The 22,641-nt window shown below is 41.4% G+C and overlaps 1 protein-coding gene and 1 long non-coding RNA gene across 2 annotated transcripts in view; one reads left to right on the top strand and one right to left on the bottom strand.

Annotated features, from left to right (window-relative positions):
* Positions 1 to 22,641, bottom strand: part of LOC137341749 (ATP-binding cassette sub-family A member 13-like) — a 336,924-nt gene that overhangs the window by 302,323 nt on the left and 11,960 nt on the right. Inside the window, exons 3-6 of the mRNA XM_068005215.1 lie at positions 21,563 to 21,692; positions 19,614 to 19,750; positions 16,790 to 16,818; positions 14,401 to 14,573 (exon numbers count right to left, since the gene is read on the bottom strand). Coding sequence (XP_067861316.1) covers positions 14,401 to 14,573; positions 16,790 to 16,818; positions 19,614 to 19,750; positions 21,563 to 21,692 — 469 coding nt within the window. The remainder of the gene's footprint in view (positions 1 to 14,400; positions 14,574 to 16,789; positions 16,819 to 19,613; positions 19,751 to 21,562; positions 21,693 to 22,641) is intronic.
* LOC137341755 (uncharacterized) lies at positions 2,453 to 21,945 on the top strand. Its single transcript, XR_010967113.1, has 2 exons — positions 2,453 to 2,614; positions 21,500 to 21,945. It is a non-coding gene; the product is annotated as an uncharacterized lncRNA (long non-coding RNA).

Raw genomic sequence — 22,641 nt, 5'->3', positions numbered from 1 at the left:
ACAGTAACCAACCCAGTTCAGGCACTCCCAACTTTACACCCATTGAAAATCTTTCTCTTATATAAGGGTTCATATTACAGCCACAAGTAATTATTGAGAAAGGCAGCCTTTGATTGAAAAATATGTAAATAAACATGCTGAGGTTACCATTGGTCAAAAGAGAAATTCGTTTCTGTAGGAAAACAAAAACTAGATAACTCATCCTCATTATCACAGTATCATAGTAGGTGCAGCATAGAAGGAGGCCATTCGGCAATCGTGCCCATGCCAGCTCTTTAAAAGAGCTATCCAATTAGTCCCACTCCCCTGCTCGTTCCCCATAGCGCTGTAACTTTTTTCCCTTCAAGTATTTATCCAATTCCCTTTTGAAAGTTACTACTGAATCTGCTTCCACCACCCTTTCTGGCAGTGCATTCCAGATCATAACAACTTGCTGCGTATAAAAATGTTTCCTCATATCTCCTCTGACCTCAAATAGAACTCCATGAGGATGGATACCAGGTGGATGAGCAATTCAAATCACCCAAATACTTACGTGTCTTGAAGCCGCCGGGAGCTGACCGATCGCAATTTTAACCTGCTCAACTGAGTAGGTGGCAAAGAAAGCCGGCCTACACTGGCGGAGTCCTTTTTAACATATACTGTCGGGAACCCAATGATGTCACGATACCCACTATGCTATCGTGCCTGGTCTGCAACAGCCTGCCTGGAGAACGTAGCCTCCTGAACCACTGCTCTTCAGATCAATGCAAGAAACTCATTCTTGGCCTATACACCCTGTGTGCTGGGTATAGCCTCTTAAAAGCAGCCTCCCTCACCCTCTGTCTTCTAAAAGGCCCAGCTGTTGTTCATTCTGGTCGCTGAGGCTGCTGCCTCTTGCTCCCCGTCTTCCTCCATCCAAATCAAACTGGCAATAATAGCACCCATGATAAGCAGATAGAGCTTACTCAGAGTAAGGAAGGCAAAAAATATTGGAAACAAGTGATCTGGAAGCTGGAAATTCTCCTGGCAATCTAAATAGCACAATGGCACACAGATCTTATGATTTAAATAGTGCTTCCACTGCCTCTGAGTGACCAATCCCATTATATTTTATTGGTGAGTTGGGTGGGGCTGGACTTCCGTGATTTCGAGTTAATATGGCATCAGGATCCTAATAACGTCATAGTTTCATGAGGACCTAGCTTGTCTCTGGCAGGCGCCTCAGCCAACTTAAAATCTGCAGAGTTATAATGGCAATTGGCGGGAACACAGCAAAAATGATTTTAACTGGGCTGCATGCATGGTGAGTTAAAATCGCCCCTTCTTTATTCCAGTCCCTTCCAGGTCTTTTCCTCGACTACTAACAAGAAGTGTGGCTGCTGCTTCCCACTCCCACTCTGAGCTTTAGAATTTTATTAACTATGCTTCTAATTTCCACCCACTCCTCACTTTCAATTGATCCAACTTTGACTCCTTTAACTTGTCTGTTTGCGCCCCACCAATGTTGACTGACCTGCTGTATGTTTCTAGCTTTTGTTTTTATTAATAGATTTTTCTATCTTTTTGTAGATTTTACCAGTTGACGATCAGTAAATTGTAACTGGTTATGATTTTCCTCCAGCTAATTTCATAAAACCTGAATTTGATGGAGGGAATAAAAGAAATTAGCCAGTCAAGATACACCGATAATAAAGGTCCTCTTCCACTTCTGTATCATTTAATCGGCTATTTAATGGTATAAATTCCCACAGAATGCATGCTGCTGCTGCTGGTGGGATTGACCATACTCAAACAAAACTAACAGTTTCGAGCTGTTCTAAGCTGCATATAAACTAACCAAAAGAGAACTGAAAGCCCTGACAATCACCCTCTCTCCATATCCACACAGGATCTAGCATTTAAAATAGAGGCTTGTTCAAACCACCCAGACTCCCAGGAACCACCACTTCCACGGCTCATGCGTCACTGGCACAGTGTTATGAAATCATCTTTGCAATCTTTAAACTCACTAACAGGGCTGACTTGAAGTAAAATATTTTTTGATTTGAATGGATTTGTTGCAGAACAAGTTGCTTGTTTGTTTTGCTTAAAAGGTACGACCTTGGTATATAATGCTCTGAGTATGTAGCAGTGCTGAGGAACCTGGACCATCACCAGCACATCCTGAAAAATCATGGGCATCGCCAACAGGTCTGTGTCCCCATCACCAGTATATATTCAGAAAATTATCCCCATTAATTCTATGATCTCTGTCAGGACTTAAATGAAATTGCCTTGAAATTGGGCTCTTCAGATATTAGCATCCAAATGCTTAACATGGTGGGGTAGATTTTAACCCCTACCTGCCCAGTGCAAACTAGGCAGGTGAGCGGTTAAAAAGGAGCAGGTTACTTACTCGTAACTCGACCCTTATGTACCATTTTGGGTTTTTAACCTCAGGGTTCTGCAGGCAATTGAGGCGCCCACCTAAAGCAGGGAGGGGCCTCATGAATTTATTCAAATCGGGGTCTTCTTACATCAGTGGGATCCCCATTGCATTTTAAGTGGGGCCTGAGAAGAAAAGCAATTATGGTCTTCTCGGCAGGCTGAAACAAGTCGATAGTTCGTCTGCAGACAAAAGAGGTCCTCCAAGGTAAGTCTAAGATTTTCCTTTGTGGGGCCAGGAAGAGCAGGAGTGCAGCTTCCCTGATCTGGATTTACCCCCTCCCCTCCCCTCCCCTCCAGCAAGCCCTCCCCGCCACTGATTTACCTGCTTGCCAGCGAGTCTTTCCTTAGTTCCAGCTGGCTGCCTGATCGTCCTCTCCCACCCACTAGCCAGCTGCCACTTTCTGCTCATTTCGGGCAGGCAGCGAGCCGGTGGCACGTAGATGAGGCCTGGGAGTTAATATCCCCCGGGCCTGAAACTTAGGTCAGCAAGTGCATTTCACGGGCTTCTCACATCCCCACCCACCCAAGACCTGCCTGGAGTTAAAACTGACCCTATTGGTATTAAATTCCTTTGTCCGCTATTTTAAAAGAGGCACAATCCCAGTTATTTCAATTTTCAAAGGTCCTAATATCAGTGGCACTAACCCATTTATTTTAAGCATTTGTATGTAATGCATTTCAAGGTTTACATTTCTACAGAAAACGCCATTTCTATTGCAAAGCCTTATGGAAGGAGAAAATCTGTCTCGAAATAAAGACTTCAGGCTCCATATCATCATTCTCAAAATATCATCCTCCAGACTGACTGTTAGTGACATTAAGAGCAGACTTCAAACTTGCTGTCAGTGAGAATTAATCAGTCCTGTAACCTCACATTTCTAGGTTCGGTGCATCTTTTGTTTGCCTTTATTTCCCGAATCTCCTCAGGTTTTTGACTCAATATTTTCAGTTTTTGGTGCTTTTGTTATTTTTGAACTCAGGATATTTTCTTCATATCTCAGAAACGTTTTGATTTTTATTTCATTGTAATGGTTATTTACTACTGCCATTTTCTCATTGTACTTCAGGCTGTTGTGAGGCTTAAATTATCCATATACACTTGACTAGATCAGACCATTATCAACAGTAAGATTTACAAAAAGGAACTAGGAGAACAGATAGCAAACCCATACAGTTAAGTAGAATTGTGCATTTCTTTTACAGTGAGAAACAGTAAAACATTACATTGAATCCACACAAATCAGTGTTTCACTTAGACTCAAGAGCTATGTCTATGCTAATACTATGAAGTGAAGATGATCTGCATATAGCTGGTTTCCCTCTTTTGTATTCTGGCATTCCAGTGCAAGCAAGAAGAGAACCACCTGAAACTTATTCTAAACACATGCTACAAAAGGGAGTGGTGTATGGAATGTAACTAATTCTGAAGCATATACAGCAGAACAAGAAAAGCAAGCTTTTCTTGCATTCTCAAAAGCAGCGACCTTATGTTGACATTCTGTCTTTGACTGAAACTTGGCTCATGGGTGGTGATATCTTGCCTTTAACGGAAGCCACCCTCCACCCGCCTATACTTTCCGAGGTACTTACTACTTGTATGAATAAGAACAAGGGCTGCAGGGATGATGGGCAAACTGACCACGGCACTGTGGTACAGGAGGCCATTCAAGTGGGAGGAGTGAAAAGGAATGTGGTTGTGGTAGGGGATAGTATAGTCAGGGGGATAGACACTGTTCTCTGCAACCATGACCGAGCGTGCCGAAGGTTGTGTTGTCAGCCTGGGTTAAGGACATCTCCTTGTGGCTGGAAAAGAACTTGGAGCATGAGGGGGAGAATCCAGTTGTTGTGGTCCACGTAGGAACCAATGACATAGGTAGAACTAAAAATGAGGCCTGCTCATGGAGTTTGAGGAGCTAGAAGGTTCACTCGGTTAATTCCGGGGATGAGGGGGCGGACATATGAGGAGAGGTTGAGTAGATTGGGACTCTACTCATTGGAGTTCAGAAGAATGAGAGGCGATCTTATTGAAACATATAAGATTGTGAAGGGGCTTGATCGGGTGGATGCGGTAAGGATGTTCCCAAGGATGGGTGAAACTAGAACTAGGGGGCATAATCTTAGAATAAGGGGCTGCTCTTTCAAAACTGAGATGAGGAGAAACTTCTTCACTCAGAGGGTGGTAGGTCTGTGGAATTTGCTGCCCCAGGAAGCTTTGGAAGCTACATCATTAAATAAATTTAAAACAGAAATAGACAGTTTCCTAGAAGTAAAGGGAATTAGGGGTTACGGGGAGCGGGCAGGAAATTGGACATGAATTTAGATTTGAGGTTAGGATCAGATCAGCCATGATCTTATTGAATGGCGGAGCAGGCTCGAGGGGCCGATTGGCCTACTCCTGCTCCTATTTCTTATGTTCTTATAGGGTCAAAATTAATAAGCAGAACCTCAAAGGTAATAATCTCTGGATTACTACCTGAATCACGCCCAAATTGGCATAGGGTCAAACAGATCAGAGAGTTAAATGCGTGACTCAGAGTGGTGTGGGAGACAGGGTTTCAATTCATGGGGCACTGGCACCAGCACTGGGGAAAGAAGGAGCTGTTCCATTGGGACGAGCTCCATTTAAACTGGGCTGTCTTGGCAAATCGAATAACTAGGGCTTTAAACAAAAAAAGGGGGATATCAGGTGAGAGGAAAATTAGAAATCAAAAGAGAAAAGTCAAGGCAATAGAGCAACGTAGTGATTTGGGTTAGGATAAGAAAAGTGTGACAGGAAGGGATAGGAAAAAGCTAGAGTCTATTATAAAAGATGTGATAACAGAACACTTGGAGGGCATTAACGGGATTGGACAAAGTCAGCATGGGTTTACGAAAGGGAAATCATGCTTAACAAATCTAGTGGAGTTTTTTGAGGATGTAACTAGTAGAATAGATAGGGGAGAACCAGTGGATGTGGTGTATTTGGATTTTCAGAACGCTTTTGATAAGGTCCCACACAAGAGGTTAGTGTGCCAAATTAAAACACATGGGATTGGGGGGAATATACTGGCATGGATTGAGAATTGGTTAACAGACAGGAAACAGAGTAGGAATAAACAGGTCTTTTTCCAGGTGGCAGGCAGTAACTAGTGGAGTACCGCAGGGATCAGTGCTAGGGCCCCAGCTATTCACAATATATATCAATGATTTGAATGAGGGAACTGAATGTAACATTTCCAAGTTTGCAGATGACACAAAGCTGGGGTGGAATGTGAGTTGTGAGGAGGATGCAAAGAGGCTCCAATGTGATTTAGACAAGTTGGGTGAGTGGGCAAGAACATGGCAGATGCAGTATAATATGGATAAATGTGAGGTTATCCACTTTGGTTGTAAAAAGAGAAAGACAGATTATTATCCGAATGGTGATAGATTGGGAAAAGGGGAGGTGCAACGAGACCTGGGTGTCCTTGTACACCAGTCGCTGAAAGCGAGCATTCAGGTGCAGCAAGCAGTTAGGAAGGCGAATGGTATGTTGGCCTTCATTGCAAGAGGATTTGATCTTATTGCAGTTATAAAGGGCCTTGGTGAGACCACATCTGGAGTATTGTGTGCAGTTTTGGTCTCCTTGTCTGAGGAAGGATGTCCTTGCCATGGAGGGAGTGCAAGGTTTACCAGACTGATTCCTGGGATGGCAAGACTGACGTATGAGGAGAGATTGAGTCGACTAGGCCTATATTCACTAGAGTTTAGAAGAATGAGAGGTGATCTCATCGAAACATATAAAATTCTAACAGGACTAGACTGACTAGATGCAGGGGAGGATGTTCCCGATGGTTGGGGAGTCCAGAACCAGGGGTCACAGTGTCAGGATACGGGGTATGCCATTTAGAACCGAGATGAGGAGAAATTTCTTCACTCAGAGGGTGGTAAATCTGTGGAATTCTCTACCACAGAAGGCAGTGGAGGCCAAGTCATTAGATGTATTCAAGAAGGAGATAGATATATTTCTTAATGCTAAAGGGATCAAGGGATATGGGGAAGAAGGAGGAACAGGGTACTGAGTTAGACGATCAGCCATGATCATTTTGAATAGCGGAGCAGGCCCGAAGGGCCGAATGGCCTACTCTTGCTCCTATTTTCTATGTTTCTATGACAGAGTTTAATGGTAATGGTACATCAGCGAATAAGGTCAAAGCGGGGAAAAATGGTAAAAAGTTAAAATTAAAGGCACTGTATCTGAATGCACGGAGCATTCGTGACAAGATAGATGAATTAGTGGCACAAACAGAGATAAATGGGTTTGATCTAATGGCCATTACAGAGATATGGTTGCAAAGTGACCAAGGTTGGGAACCAAATATTCCAGAGCACTTGACATTTCGAAAAGACAGGCAGAATGGAAAAGGAGAGGGGGCGGGGTGCAGGTAGCCCTGATAATAAAGGATGTCATAAGGACAATAGTGAGAAAGGATCTTGGCTCGGAGGATAAGGAAGTACAATCAGTATGGGTGGAAATGGAAAATAAGGGGCAGAAAACACTGGTGGGAGTAATTTATAGGCTGCCTAACAATAGCTAAACTGTTGGACAGAATATTAATCAAGAAATAATAGGAACTTGTAACAAAGGTAATGCAATAATTTGTGAGGAACTTTAATCTTCATATATCTTCAAATTGGCAAAGGCAGTCTGGAAGACGAGTCCATGGAATGTATTCGAGACAGTTTCCTAGAACAATACGCCATGGAACCAACCAGGGAACAGGTTATTTGAGATCTTGTATTGTGTAATGAGACAGGGCTAATTAGTAATCTCACAGTAAAGGAATCTCTGGGGAAGAGTGATCATGATATGATAGAATTTGACATAGAGTTTGAGAGTGACATACTTAAGACCAAAACTAGAATCCTAAACTTAAATAAAGCCGATTACATCGGGGGGCGAGTAGGCTAAGGTAGATTGGAAAATTAGATTAAAAGGTATGATGATAGATAAGCAACGGCAAACATTTAAAGAAATATTTCAATATTCTCAACGAATATACATTCCATTGAGAAATAAAAATGCCACAGGAAAAGTGATTCATCCATGGCTAACTAAAGAAGTTAAGGATAGTATTAGATTAAAAGAAGAGGCTTATAATTTTGCGAAGAAGAGTAGTAAGCCTGAGGATTGTGAGAATTTTAGAAACCAGCGAAGGATGACCAAAAAATTGATAAAAAGGGAGAAAATGGAGTATGAAAGTAAACTAGCAAGAAATATAAAAACTGATTGTAAGAGTTTCTACAAGTATGTAAAAAGGAAGAGAGTAGCAGAAGTAAATGTTGGTCCCTTAGAGGCTGAGACAGGAGAAATTATAATGGGGAATAAGGAAATGGCAGAGATGTTAAACAAATATTTTGTATCTGTCTTCACAGTGGAAGACACAAAAAGCATGCCAGAAATAGTGGAGAACCAAGGGGCTAATGAGAGTGAGGAACTTAAAGTAATTAATATCAGTAGAGAAAAAGTACTCGAGAAACTAATGGGACTAAAAGCAAATAAATCCCGTGGACCTGATGGCCTACATCAGAGGGTTGTACAAGAGGTGGCTGCAGAGATAGTGCATTGTTTATGATCTTCCAAAATTCCCTAGACTCTAGAAAGGTCCCAGCGGATTGGAAGGTAGCAAATGTAACAATGCTATTCATGAAAGGAGGGAGAGAGAAAACGGGAAACTGCAGACCAGTTAGCCTGACATCAGTCGTCGGAAAATGCTGGAATCCATTAATAAGGAAGTGGTAACAGCGCACTTAGAAAATCATAATATGATTAGGCACAGTTAGCACGGTTTTATGATCGGGAAATCATGATTGACAAATGTATTAAGCGTTTTTTGAGGATGTAACTAGCAGGGTAGATAAAGGGGAACCAGTGGATATAGTATATTTGGATTTTTAAAAGGCACTCAATAAGGTGCCACATAAAAAGTTGTTACACAAGATAAGGGCTCATGGGGTTGGGGGTAACATATTAGCATGCATAGAGGATTGGTTAACAGACAGAAAACAGAGAGTAGGGATAAACGGGTCATTTTCAGGTTGGCTGGCTGTAACTTGTGGGATGCCGCAAGGATCAGTGCTGGGGCCTCATCTGTTTACAATCTATATCAATGACTTAGATGAGGGGACCTAGTGTAATGTATCTAAGTTTGCTGATACAAAGCTAGGTGGGAAAGTAAGCTGTGAGGAGGACACAGAGTCTGCAAAGGGATATAGACAGGTTAGGTGAGTGGGCAAGAAGGTGGCAGATGGAGTATAATGTGGGGAAATGTGAGGTTATTCACTTTGGTAGGAAGAATAGAAAAACAGGATATTTTTTAAATGGTGAGAAACTATTAAATGTTTGTGTTTAGAGAGATTTACGTGTCCTTGTACAAGAAACAGAAAGGTGGAATGCAGGTGGGCAAATGACATGTTGGCCTTTATTACAAGGGGGTTGGAGTACAGGAGTAAAGAAGTCTTACTACAATTGGACAAGGCTTTGGTGAGACGTCACCTGAAGTACTGTGTACAGTTTTGGTCTCCTTATCCTTAGAGGCAGTGGAACGAAGTTTTATTAGATTGATTCCTGGGATGAGAGGGTTGTCCTATGAGGAGAGGTTGAGTAGAATGGGCCTATACTCTTGAGTTTAGAAAAATGAGAGGTGATCTCATTGAAACATAAAAAAATTCTGAGGGGGCTTGACAGGGTAGATGCTGAGAGGTTGTTCCCCTGGCTGGAGAGTCTAGAACTAGGGGGCATAGTCTCAGGATAAGGGGTTGGCCATTTAAGACTGAGATGAGGAAGAATTTCTTCACTCAGAGGGTTTTGAATCTTTGGAATTCTCTACCCCACAGGGCTGTGGATGCTGAGTCATTGAATATGTTCAAGGCTGAGATAGATAGATTTTTGGACTCTAGGGGAATCAAGGACTATGGGGATCAGATAGGAAAGTGGAATTGAGGTCGAAGATTAGCCATGATCTTATTGATTGGCGGAACAGGCCCGAGGGGCTGTATGGCCTACTCTTGTTCCTATTTCTTATGTTCTTTTGTTCTCTCTACTTCCCATGTGCTCAATCACTGACAAGGCCATCTCCATCCATTTCTTTGTATCCCTCTCAAATCACATCCCCCTACCACCTTCCATCCCCATTTCCTTCTGCATCTCTCCACCAAAGCACATACAACTGCACTTTGAAACTCCCAGCTTCCCAGCCTTTGGCCCTCCATTCGCCACAATACTTCTGCAGCCGTCAATCTGCTCAACTACTTCATCACTTTCACCTTTTGATACCCTTGTTGTCAGCAAAACCTTTACTCTCTGCCACCCTGGTCATTCTCCTGGTATGACCTCCATCTTCACTCCCTCAAGTCCAAGGGGCGCTGGCATGAGAGGCTCTGGTGCACAGCTGGTTTAGCCATCCATCACCAGATCAGACTGGACCACATCAAGCCTCAGTCTCCTCTGCCAAACATGCTCACTACTGCAAGATCATCCTGGAGAGCAAAGATACCCTTCAGCTTCTTTCTGCACAACCAATTGTCTCCTTATACCCCTTCCCCCTTCCCTTTGCCCCTCTAACCTCAACTCCAACAACAAGTGCACGGACTTCTTTGCCATGAAGATTAAGACTTTCCATTCAGCTGCCTCTGCTACTTCCACCCTTTACCCTTGCCCACTAAGCCAAACTTCCCCTCAGGTTTCTCCTTGCCCTAATCCTGAACCCTTGTCTCTCCCTAGTTTCGCTCCTATCACCCTTTCCTTTCCCAGCATCGATGTCAATGGAAAGGAAAATCATGCAGCGTGTGTAACGGGCGACTGATTCATGACCACCTGTTTTACGTCCCCGCCGAAGTTGAAGGTTTTGCCCTTTGTGAGCAAAGATCTGAGAAGCTCAGTAGTAAACAAGTGGCTTGGCGTGTCTAGGTACTGGTGCTTAATTGATTTGTAGATCATCAGGGGTAATCAGTAAGTAGTTAATGACATCACTGAACTGCTTTTGTAACCTCTTATTTATTTTGTTGATTAACCGTATCTACTAATTATTTGCATTCTCAATGTTTAAGTGCTGCTAACTATGATTCTTTCACTGTCAGTGAGCTTCCTCCTCCATACCTGATGCAATACCAGACATTTTCAAGATGGTCAGGTATGAAACAAACAGGATGCACATATTATATTCATTGGAGGATGACGTTATGTTTTTGTAAGCGTTACCCAAAAGAAAATGATATCTTGTGACGCCCAACATAATTCTATGTCACCAATCTAATATTCTTATTCACATGATCTTTCATCATGTTACCATATCACTCAATGGTACTGGCAGAAAAATGTCAACAGCAGCAACAAAGGTTACGATATAGCATAGATTATACAAAAGGTACTTAAAGTAGGTGGCTGACAATTAACAGGCAGCATTTCACTCTGGAGTTCAGATGACTGACAAATCATGAGTGAACTGACATCTTCCGACCCCAAAACCTATTAAGCTTCTCACATCCAACCAGTCTCTTTATAAGTTGTTCTAAGTCAAGGATGAATGACAGACTGATTTTGTGCTTGCTTGTGTACTATTGGAAGTCATTCCTGGCACAGTGATCCAGCAATACTTGGGGGAAGGGAAAGTGGGGGGGAAATTATAAATATCGAAGCCTATAACACAACTGGGGTTCAGATCATGTCGTAACCAAAAGTGCAGCAAGACGCTTATAAAAAAAAATTAAGAGTGCACTCAACACATTTTTGCATCCATTGACTTTAGTGGATGGAAAAATCATGGGCAATGTGCCCACAATATTCCAATGATCTGCTGCTACATGTGAAGCCCTGTCGGTGGTGCGGGCTGTCAGAAAACTTTGTTAGTATTCTTGAATTCTGTCTGTTCTTTGCAGAATAAAGACATCCTTGTTGTTTGCTGATGACTCAAAAGATGCATTTCCTTGTCATTCTCAGCACTTCATAAGTATCCCACAACTCCATGACATTAATGAAGCAATATTACCGGTATGGGTGTAACGAACCTACAATGCTTGCAAGCTTTATAACCTCGTTTGGTTTAATACAGCCTCGAGGTTAATATGTTACGTAGCTATCCTATAGCATAGTTCACGGTAAGTCATAAGATACCCACACTCTTATCTGTCTCTGTTGTCCTCGTGTTGCTACCTTCCTCTCTTTCCTCTTCTGTTTTGCTGTCCCTTGGGGCTAAATTCAATAGCGTCCCATAACGGGGGCAAATGGTCGGCATGCTGGACTCGAGCATCAGACGAGAAAGGCCCGAGGACCATCCGAGGACCTTACTGGAATAAATCCAGCACGCTTTGCTGATTCAGGCCCGTTGAATTTGGGTCCAGCTTAGATACAAGTTGACCCGCAAGTAAGTTCAGGGGTTTCTTCCATGGGCTCCAGACAAATTTCCCAGATATGAGCGCAAGAACCTCATTTCAATATTGAAATGAGGCCTGCGCTCATTTTAGGTGGTTGCCAGAGCCACATAAAAAAAGGCCCTGACAAATTTATGGGCAGCCCGAACGCACGCACAAATTGGGTGCAGGCTGTCACTCTGGTAAATTTATCATCGTTTTGCTCATTTTACGCCTATAAATTTTTTTTTTCTATTCGTTCACGGGATGTGGGCGTCTCTGGCAAGGCCGGCATTTATTGCCCATCCCTAATTGCCCTCGAGAAGGTGGTGGTGAGCCGCCTTCTTGAACCGCTGCAGTCCGTGTGGTGACGGTTCTCCCACAGTGCTGTTAGGAAGGGAGTTCCAGGATTTTGACCCAGCGACAATGAAGGAACGGCGATATATTTCCAAGTCGGGATGGTGTGTGACTTGGAGGGGAACGTGCAAGTGGTGGTGTTCCCATGCACCTGCTGCCCTTGTCCTTCTAGGTGGTAGAGGTCGTGGGTTTGGGAGGTGCTGTTGAAGAAGCCTTGGCGAGTTGCTGCAGTGCATCCTGTGGATGGTGCACACTGCAGCCACAGTGCGCCGGTGGTGAAGGGAGTGAATGTTTAGGGTGGTGGATGGGGTGCCAATCAAGCGGGCTGCTTTATCTTGGATGGTGTCGAGCTTCTTGAGTGTTGTTGGAGCTGCACTCATCCAGGCAAGTGGAGAGTATTCCATCACACTCCTGACTTGTGCCTTGTAGATGGTGGAAAGGCTTTGGGGAGTCAGGAGGTGAGTCACTCGCCGCAGAATACCCAGCCTCTGACCTGCTCTCGTAGCCACAGTATTTATATGGCTGGTCCAGTTAAGTTTCTGGTCAATGGTGACCCCCAGGATGTTGATGGTGGGGGATTCGGCGATGGTAATGCCGTTGAATGTCAATGGGAGGTGGTTAGACTCTCTCTTGTTGGAGATGGTCATTGCCTGGCACTTATCTGGCGCGAATGTTACTTGCCACTTATCAGCCCAAGCCTGGATGTTGTCCAGGTCTTGCTGCATGCGGGCTCGGACTGCTTCATTATCTGAGGGGTTGCGAATGGAACTGAACACTGTGCAGTCATCAGCGAACATCCCCATTTCTGACCTTTATGATGGAGGGAAGGTCATTGATGAAGCAGCTGAAGATGGTTGGGCCTAGGACACTGCCCTGAGGAACTCCTGCAGCAATAATGTTGAATTTATGCTTTCTAACTCTTTATTTCTTTCTCTCTCTCTCCTGCTTCTTTCTCCCTCTTTCTGTTCGTTTGGGTGGGTGGTGGTTGGTGCACGATGGGATGAGGAAGGGAGCTGCCAAGGGCTTCAAGCCACATTATCAGTGCACTGGTTAAGGAAAGAATCCTACCAAATCCACAGGCCACAGGCTTTTAGGTATAGTATAAATGCCTGTTTTATTTAAACAGCAAATACTGCCAATTAATAATATAGAAGTTTATAAAGCAGGAAAGTTCTGCAGGAAATCTACTGGCCTTTGCACCCTATTGCCAGCCAAGGACTTGAACTACCACTGGTCGATGAAACCGCCCCCCACCCCACCCCTCCATTACGACCCTGAAACACTGCCAGACACTGCATCCCTGCCTTCACAAGGTCACCAAGCAGGCACTGCCTATCCAAGCCCCACTGCGAACCTCTCTCCTCACCCAGACCCTTTATCTGCACTAGGACTGCAAGTCCCCATCGGCTGCTGCATTACCTTTTCCCTGCAAGATTTCCAAGCCCCCACCGTCCTTTTATCCCTACCCCAGATAGGATTCTGAACCTCCTCCCATCATCAGGACTACAGCCCCTTTAACCCACCAGGATGCCAAGGGCCCAATAGCCACTGCGCCCCACTATGTCAGGACTCCCACTTCCATCTTGCCCACCCCCTCCTAACAACTGCACCCTGTCACACTCATTCTCACCCCAAGCTCCTATAAGCCTGAGCCCCACTGGCTGCTAACTTCCTTCTGCTGACACCCTCCCTCCAAGAAAGACACATGCCACTCAGGCTTTCACCAGCCATGATCCCTACATCTTTCCTGGCCCAAATCCTCATGTGGGTCCCCACACCCTTTACCTCTACTGTTAACAGTTGGGTTCTGCTATGAGCAGGAAAGTTTTATGTTTGTTAAGTACTTTAAAAATGTAATTATAATGTAGCTACATGGAAAATTTAAATCTCTCCAACCTAAACCCAATACCCAGATGTGACACCCAGGCATGACAGAAATAGTGTGACATGACCTTCCTGTAAGCACAGGAAGCATGCACTGCATAAAACCTTTAATGTAATGCAGACAAGTTGGATTTAAGGCTACATCATTAGCCCCAGCTTGCATTTCCTTGATTCTGATCACAGTTTCCCAGACCAGTTTTCACATTCTATCTCTATCTCTGTCTCTTTCTCATTCCCCAAACAAACGGGCAATCAAAATCTTATGTGAATGAAATTGCTACTAAAAAATATATAATCGATAATTACTGAAGCACAAAAGATTGTGAGGATCAAGCAAATAATTAGCTATTTATTGAAGCTCTATAACAAGAGATGAATCTCTACCTTTTTAGATCCATCACTGTGTCAGCCATCACACTAGTCCCTCTGCTTAAAAAGTCCTCATTCTTCAAGGTTTCCAGTAGCTTCGGCAGATTAAAAAGAATGTCCCAGGTATATGTTTCATTATGAATTCTTTCTACTTTGTAAATGATTTCCTCCACTTGATTCAGATTCACCTTAAAATAAATGTAAACAAATTGGGTTTGCCTTAAATTCAGAAACTTTCTTTGAATAATTGTGTTACTTTAAAGATTTACTTGTACAAGCAAGAAAAGATAAAAGTAGAGTCGAGGTAGAGATAAGTATGAATGTGAATTTGTAATTTATTGTGCCTCAAATTGAGCCATTTCAGATCTGATCCCAACAATTCTAATTTGAAAATAAGGTTCAGATGTGGCTGCCCCCTTTGAAGAAAATGCCAATTGACATGTCCATTGCCAGAGTAGTAGTAATGCACCAAAGGTTTCATGTTTCCATATTTCTGTTTCTGTTATTGGTAAATAGTTTTAAAAAGAATTATATTAAAAAAACCTTGTCCTTAATAATAAGGGAATGCCAGATGATTAATTCAAAGTAAAACAAAAGAGTAGAACCAGAGGCCTTAAATTTAAGTTAATGAAAAGTAACATTAATACACACATATTAGAAAGAACTTTACTCAGAGCTTGTTAAAGTGAATGATAGGTCCCATGGAACTATTTGAAAAAGCAACAGAAGTTCTCCTTGTGTCTTGGCTAACATTCTTCTCGTAACCAAAAACAGATGATCTGCTCATTCATTTCATTATGGGACATTTCTGTGTGCAAAATGGCTGATGTTTTTACCCAGAAACTACACTTCATTGGGTGTGAAGTGTTTTGGAATGCCCTGTGTTATAGGGTGCTATTTAAGCCCTAACAAAGAAAGTTAGCAGTTATTTGGGAGTTACATTTGTGAAAGGAAATTTGCTATAGATTAGGTAAGAAATGAAGTAAAAACACATAGGAAGGTCAACTGTCTTTTTTTAAAGTAGACAGAATACTGAACGTGAAGCATCTGAACTGGGATCAAATTCAAGCATTCAGTGTATGAACCAAAGACAATCCAATCTAGATCATTTCAAGTAGCATTCACCCCTAATGGATGGCAGATCAATTATATTTTAAACAGCTAACTACACCTGCTTTCCTTTGAAATATTATCTATTGTGTTGTAAACAGAGATAAAATAATTCTGTTTAAATTTTTTTTCTTGACCCCATACAGGCACAATTTATTAAAATCTGTTGCTCGTTGTTTTTGTAGAAACTACTCTTTCAATAGAGTTCTCATTGATTTGAAGAAAATAATAGCAACTTGTGACAAATTACATCTTCTGCACCTATTTACATTAACCAGTTTAGCTGAAGCAAGCCACATTGCTAATATATTTTAAATAACCAATGGGCTGACTCAGAATAAGCAGAAAAATAATTGATGCAAACATTGCAAAATGTAAAGAAGCCAGAAATGTACACATTGTATTTGGCTTAATTAAGTTAAGAATTTCACTCATCTATTACTAAACATCTGCCTTTTAGGAGTGTTACTGCTGTGCTTATCATTAATTATAATTAATTAGTTGCATTGCTGCAATATTTGTTTAACAAAACCAATTTATACTTTATTTAGCCAAAGATTGTTATAATGGTAAAGACTAGGACAAATGATACTGTTATTAGTTAATATTTGTTCTATTTTCTGTGCATTTCTCCATTACACTAAGTATATTTGGCAAATAGTTAGTCATCTCTATTCCGTTTTCTAAAGCTGTTCATGCTCTTATTGTCTTGGTGTGATTGGCACAAAATTCTCAGGAAACAACTTCACATAAATCTAGGAATAAGGCAGTAGCTACTCATTAGTGACTCTACTGCTGCTTTTCATTTTATCAATTTTCAAAATTTATTCTTCCAAATTTTCGCTCCTCCCTCTCTCCTGAAAGAGTTAATCTCTTATTTTAGTACGGTTCCACGGGCAAAGGGAACCTGATGTACACATGCGCACACACTTCTAGCAGGAGTCACTGAACAAGCATCGGGAGCCAGAACCCTGGCCAGTTTTTCCCTCCCTAACCCAACAATGCTAAAGCCAATTATAACCTCCCTATGGTCGTCCAAAGTGAAATCAGCTAACTCAACATAAACCAATCGAAGCTCAGCTGCTCACTGAACCAGTGAGGAGACCTGTTGATGCTTTTAGCTTTTTCAGTTAAATTACCAATTGTGAAAACATTTTAAGCAGATACTATGGTTTATCAATAAGATTCTATTTATCATATTTTATTCTTATTGAAGAATGGCTGTAACGGGCAGGTTAATGTGAACCTTCTGCTAAAGTTCTTTTTAATTTGATATGTTCATTTAATCGCTCACCATGCTTAATCCAAGCTGTCCGTTGAAATCTGAAGAAGAAAACAAGACATGTTAGGCAGAGCTTTGCAATCTGCATTAGCTCACTGATGCATCTTCAAATGGCACACAACATTCAGCGGAAAGATTAAGAAAAGTAGATAGACTCCACGAGATCTGACTATATAATTTGGATCAAGGATGGAACTCCATGTTTTTTGAGTCTTTTCCTGCCTTCTTACTGCAGATATTTCAGACTATTCTCATAGATGTGTCCTAGCTCTCTACAGGTTCAAGAGAACCATCATTGCCCCTGATAATTAGGTAAGCTTTTGATAGCATGCCCAGGAAAACAGAGATTACTTTTCTGTAGAATTCTTTAGCTACTGGATCTATTTGGTGCGTCCATAAGATTCTCCTTGTTTTCAAAAGCAGTAAAGCAACACTAACAAAATAACCTTTATAAGCTGTGACTCCCAAACAAATTTATTGAACAATAGATGAACAAGTGAATAAATGAGTGACATAACTTATTTATTTATAGTAGCTCCTCAAACAGGAAAAATAATAAATAGTTCCCAATCCCAATGCCAAATTATAATTTTACAATCAACTTTTATATATGTAGTTGTGCTTTTCCTATAATCTTACCATCTAAGGGAGCTAACTGGTCTGACTAGTCTCTTTGAAACGGATTGACTCTATTATTTGAACAGTCCAAGCTAATTAAATACCCCAGCTAAAAGTTCCCAGGTTTCATGGATTTGAATAAATTGAAAAAAGATCTGGCAGTAATGTTATGCACATAACTGATCAAAAGTATATTCTCATGTGAACAATGCAGCTTGGCTCCTCCTATAAGCCAACAGCTTTGGAGACAACCAAATATTTGCCACATTCATATGGAACAGATTGGGACATGATTCTGAACATAGCTGGTTTTAACTGCAGATGAATTAAAAGAACCACTACCAAACTAAAATGAAACAAAAATATTTCATTTTGTTGTATTACACTGTACCAAATCATTTCCTATTAAATCATCTAAGCATTAAATGTGTTTCCAATAATTTAAATAGATGGAAAATTCTGCAGGGCCCAAATTTCCAAAAATGCACCACCAACAGATGAAATTCTATATCAGGAACATGAATAATTAGCTTGGACTGTTCAAATAATAGTCAATCCGTTTCAAAGAGACTAGTCAGACCAGTTAGCTCCCTTAGATGGTAAGATTATAGGAAAAGCACAACTACATATATAAAAGTTGATTGTAAAATTATAATTTGGCATTGGGATTGGGAACCATTTATTATTTTTCCTGTTTGAGGAGCTACTATAGTCCAACATCTACTATAAATAAATAAAATTTACCCTACTGTGTTCATTTGAAATTATTCCTTTGCCATTTTGACAGAGGTATTAGCCTGAATTAAAAAAAATGTTAGCCCCTGCATTAAAATAATAGATTTCATACAAAGGAATTGAGCATTCTTACAATAACATCCTACAGTTTAACTTTAAGGCCACAGCATTCTTCTATTTCTCCCATTCCCAAGGTACTGTACATAAATGGACTTGAAACTTCAACCTTTTTGGTACAAGATAACCAGGAAAGGGAAATGACAGCATTAGGGAACTTTATTGTACAGCCTTCACAAGACCTTCCACTTATTAAGCTCTTATCCTAGCATCAAATTCCAGTTATTGAGAGGTTATGTTTAAATTTTCATTTTGTTTTATTATTTTGATGATAAACAAACTTTATTGTAATTCATGTCATACTTGGTGTTGTAAAATTGTTTACAATTGTCAACCCCAGTCCATCACCGGCATCTCCACATTATTAAAAGTTTGATTAATATTCCTCCATTGATGCTACACAGAAATGAGATTTGAAAAAGGGCACAATTGAGCTAGTGTTTTCTCGGTGATATTTGGTTTAAATCCAGAGAAAAGCCATAGTCATGAAGTTCTGATTCTAGGCAGCACCATCAGGGGCAGTGTTAGGACCATGAAACCCGTGTAATTGCATGGGGCCCTGAGCCAGTCTGGGTTCACAGTGAAATGTAGTTAATTGGAGATGGTCAAAGAGGGGAGGTTCTACCGAAATCCCCCATGATTTGATTTCCACTTCCTTTCCCTTTTGATCTTTGACTATTTTATGAACTTTGATTTTCTCTCACTCGCTACTGTCTCCAAGTTTGGACGTTTTTTTTTCTGCCGGTTCCTGACAGATGTCACTGGCACAGATCAGCTCCCCTTGGTTTGGACCGACTCAGACCTGCAACAAATTGGCACCGATTGAAATCTAAATGACTTTACACTGAAGGATACTTTGGCAGAATTGTGGTCCTGAAACGGATTCTAGTCCCTGGGGAACCAAGGAATCGTGCTGCAGATTTCCTGGGGCAAAGTCTTTCTCTTCTCTGGGACTGCTCCTCCAAGTTGAGTCCTTCGGATTCCCCAAGACACCCGATCCTTTCTGGTGATGTACCAGAGTTTGGCGACCTCCTGCCCATCGTACATGACTCACCCTGACCCGGTCAGGCCTCTCCTCCACTCGACCAGTTCCGCCAGGCTCCGGGATGACCCCGGGTCTATCCAGCTTCTCTTACCTGCAAAGCGGCTCCTTGCAGCTGAGCAGCTCGATTTCCCCTCAGCCATCAGTATCGTTGCAAGGGCTCCGAACCAAACCTTTGCACAGGGTCCCCGCAGGGAAAACACTGGTCCAGAACACCATATTAGAGCAATTCCACAGCGCTAATTATTACTGACATTATTCAAGCTGGCATTTGTCAAAATGTCAACTTCAATGAAACATTTTACACTGGTGTCACAACATTACCTGACTGTCCAAACAATTCATTCACTTCGCTTTGTAAGCTGGATGCTTTTTCCACTGTCTTATTGATTTCCTCTCCAAGTTCTTGTATTGTCGTCAGGAAACTGCTCCCACTCTCCTCTGTGATGCCCAACATTGACCTATGACAAAGTAAAGGTTACCGAATTGTTAGTCTTGTGAACAACATAAACCTTAGCGTATGTGGCTAATAGTCAATCTTACAAATGTGCCAATATGCAATAACCTTGATTCTATTAGATAGCAGGACACAATGAAAATGGCACTGATTGGATCTGTGAGTTGTATTATAGAAAGATATTTGACTTTAGCGAGTATTTGTAATCATGACTACTCCCCAATCCATTATACTGCTGTCTGACAGAAAACCTGCACCAGAACTCTCCAGAATCCCATTCATAATTTTGTTGCTCAGTTGATAGTGAATTATAGACTGTACACTGTGGGTTAAAAAGACCCCAGGCTTGCTAATATTGACAATAACTTCAGGATTACTCTAGGTTTAGCTTGAAAATAATATAATCTTTTACTTTTTAGTACAGAAATCCATTAGGTCAGTCACAAAGTTTAGTCAATGGGCGAGAAAATGTTACATTTGTAAGCAAGTACAAGTTCTGCTGCAGCAGGGTCAGGAACAGAGGTCAGTGGTACCTGCTTCGGAGCAAAAGGATTTGGATGTCCATGTGCACAGATCACTAAAAGCTAATGCACAGGTACAAAAAGGCTAATGGAAAATTGGCCTTTATCTCAAGGGGTTTGGAATTCGCAAGTAAGGATGTGAAGATTCAGTTTACAGAGCTTTGGTTAGACTCCATCTGAAGTATTGTATTCAGTTTAGGGTACCAAACTTCGGGAAAGATATATTGGTCTTGGAGGGGGTACAGTGCAGAGTCACCAGAATGATACTGGATTTAAAGGGTTAAATTATGAGGCTAGGTTGCATAAACTTGGTTTGTATTTCCTTGATTTTAGAAAGTTGAGGGATGATCTGATTGAGGTATTCAAAATGATTAAGGGGTTTGATAGGGTAGATACAGAAACTATTTCCTCTGTTGAAGGAATCCAGAACAGGGGGGCATAATCTTAAAATTGGAGCTAGGCCATTTAGGAGTGAAATCAGGAAGCACTTTTTCACACAAGGGATAGTGGAAATCTGGAACTCTCTTCCCCCAAAAGGCGCTGGATGCTGGGTCAATTGAAGTGTTAAAGACAGAGATTGATAAATTTTTGTTAGGTTAGGGTATCAAGGGATATGGAGCAAAGGCGGGTAAATGAAGTTGAGGACTTGATCTAATTGAATGGGCTCGAGGGCCTGAAAGGGCTACTCCTTTTCCTATGTTTCTCTGCATCCAATGAAAGATTTTAATTTAGCAGCTGTGACAGTGCTTCTGTCAAGGGTGCACACTCCACCAAACTAGCTGGACCCTACATTTCTATTGGAAGTTTGCCACTTTTTTTTTATTCATTCATGGGATGTGGGCATCGCTGGCAAGGCCAGCATTTATTACCCATCCCTAATTGCCCTTGAGAAGGTGGTGGTCACAACTGAGTGGCTTGCTAGGCCATTTCAGAAGCAGTATCTCTCACAGCAAATTCCCAATATAAATGGGGTATAAACTGAACCAGGGTGATATAAATAAAGTCACTGGGATCCAGTAGTCTTGAAACTTGATCCTATTTCCAAATAGCACTCTGCTTTGTCGGGTCCAAATTTGTACAAACTACAGCCCATAGGAGGTGTACTTTCTATCAAACGCTCTCAAACAAAAGCATGTTTATATGGCAATGCTACAGAAAGGAGTGCAGTAATATTCAAAGTTTATGAGCTTTTATGTAAATTATGTCATAACCAGAGTATTTGTTTATAACAGGTCTTATTTCAAGATTTTTCCTTCCTGGGTATGCAACAAGCACAGCATTTTGCAGTCTTGTACCTGGATACGGGAGAGTTCGTCTCTCGTCCTGTGAACTCTGTACTCTGACATTTGGAACCAAGGTCACAAAAAAGACTCTGAATGAAGGGGAAAAGACCTCCGCTGGGCAAAGTACGAGGCTCCAAATAACCTAAAAGTACAAGAGAAAAACTTTTCAGATTGAGGTCGTGAAACTTATTTGTGCATTTAATGTAATTCTGTTACTGTTTTTTAACCACCTTATTGACCAGTTTGTCAGTGTGTAAGTTGCCATAATTGTGTAAAAATAGTGCTATTACCTTTCATTTCATTTCATTTTTGTCTGATTTAGTTTTACTTCACTCAAAAGAAAATCACTGTCATGTGAAAAACTAACAAAATTGAATAAAAACAAATTCACTGAAGCACCGCTAACTCGGGTTTGGGAAATAGAACAGAAATCTATTATTTTATTTAATATGTCCTTGTTCTTTTTCGTTAGAAATTTAGAGGAAAGTGCTTGGTTGCTGCAATGGCGTATCACACTATGCTTTAATCTCTGGGATAAAAAGATCACATATGAAATTAGTTTGAGCAGTCTCAATCCAGTTCTCAGTAGACTTGGACCCATGGCACAAAACTGCAGACAATTCAGTGTTAATTGGCGGTCTCATTCAGAAATAGATAACTGGTGAGAGAAATGAAAATGTCATGCTGGCACAATAGAGAGCACTCTTCTGATTTAGAGCTTGGGGTATGTTATGGGGGCACAGCAGAGAGACCTTCACTTTGGCCGAACACACGCTTTGCTTGCCTAGGCATACTTGATTTTGACAATATAGAAAATAGGAATAAGGTTGCAAAATTCGCCTCCACCCAAAAAACTAACTTTTAGACTGCCAATGAGTCAAACAAAGTCTGTAGCTTCCCTGAGCTGATCGTTTTATTTTGTTATCAGATCATTTCAGCCGTGGTAGTGTTTAACAGTGCATTGTGTAATTACATATCTTTCAAGCAGAAGAAGTTAGTCATGGAGATAACAGTGTTAGTCATGGGATTAGCTTCTGGCTGAGAAATAGGTGATTAGTAAATTAAGAAAATGGTTGCTGAAAAGAATAAGT

The sequence above is a fragment of the Heptranchias perlo genome, chromosome 2 (assembly GCF_035084215.1).
Source record: "Heptranchias perlo isolate sHepPer1 chromosome 2, sHepPer1.hap1, whole genome shotgun sequence".
Lineage (NCBI taxonomy): Eukaryota > Metazoa > Chordata > Chondrichthyes > Hexanchiformes > Hexanchidae > Heptranchias > Heptranchias perlo.
The sequence above is the reverse complement of the archived record's forward strand: the minus strand, read 5'-3'. Positions and strand labels throughout refer to the sequence as shown.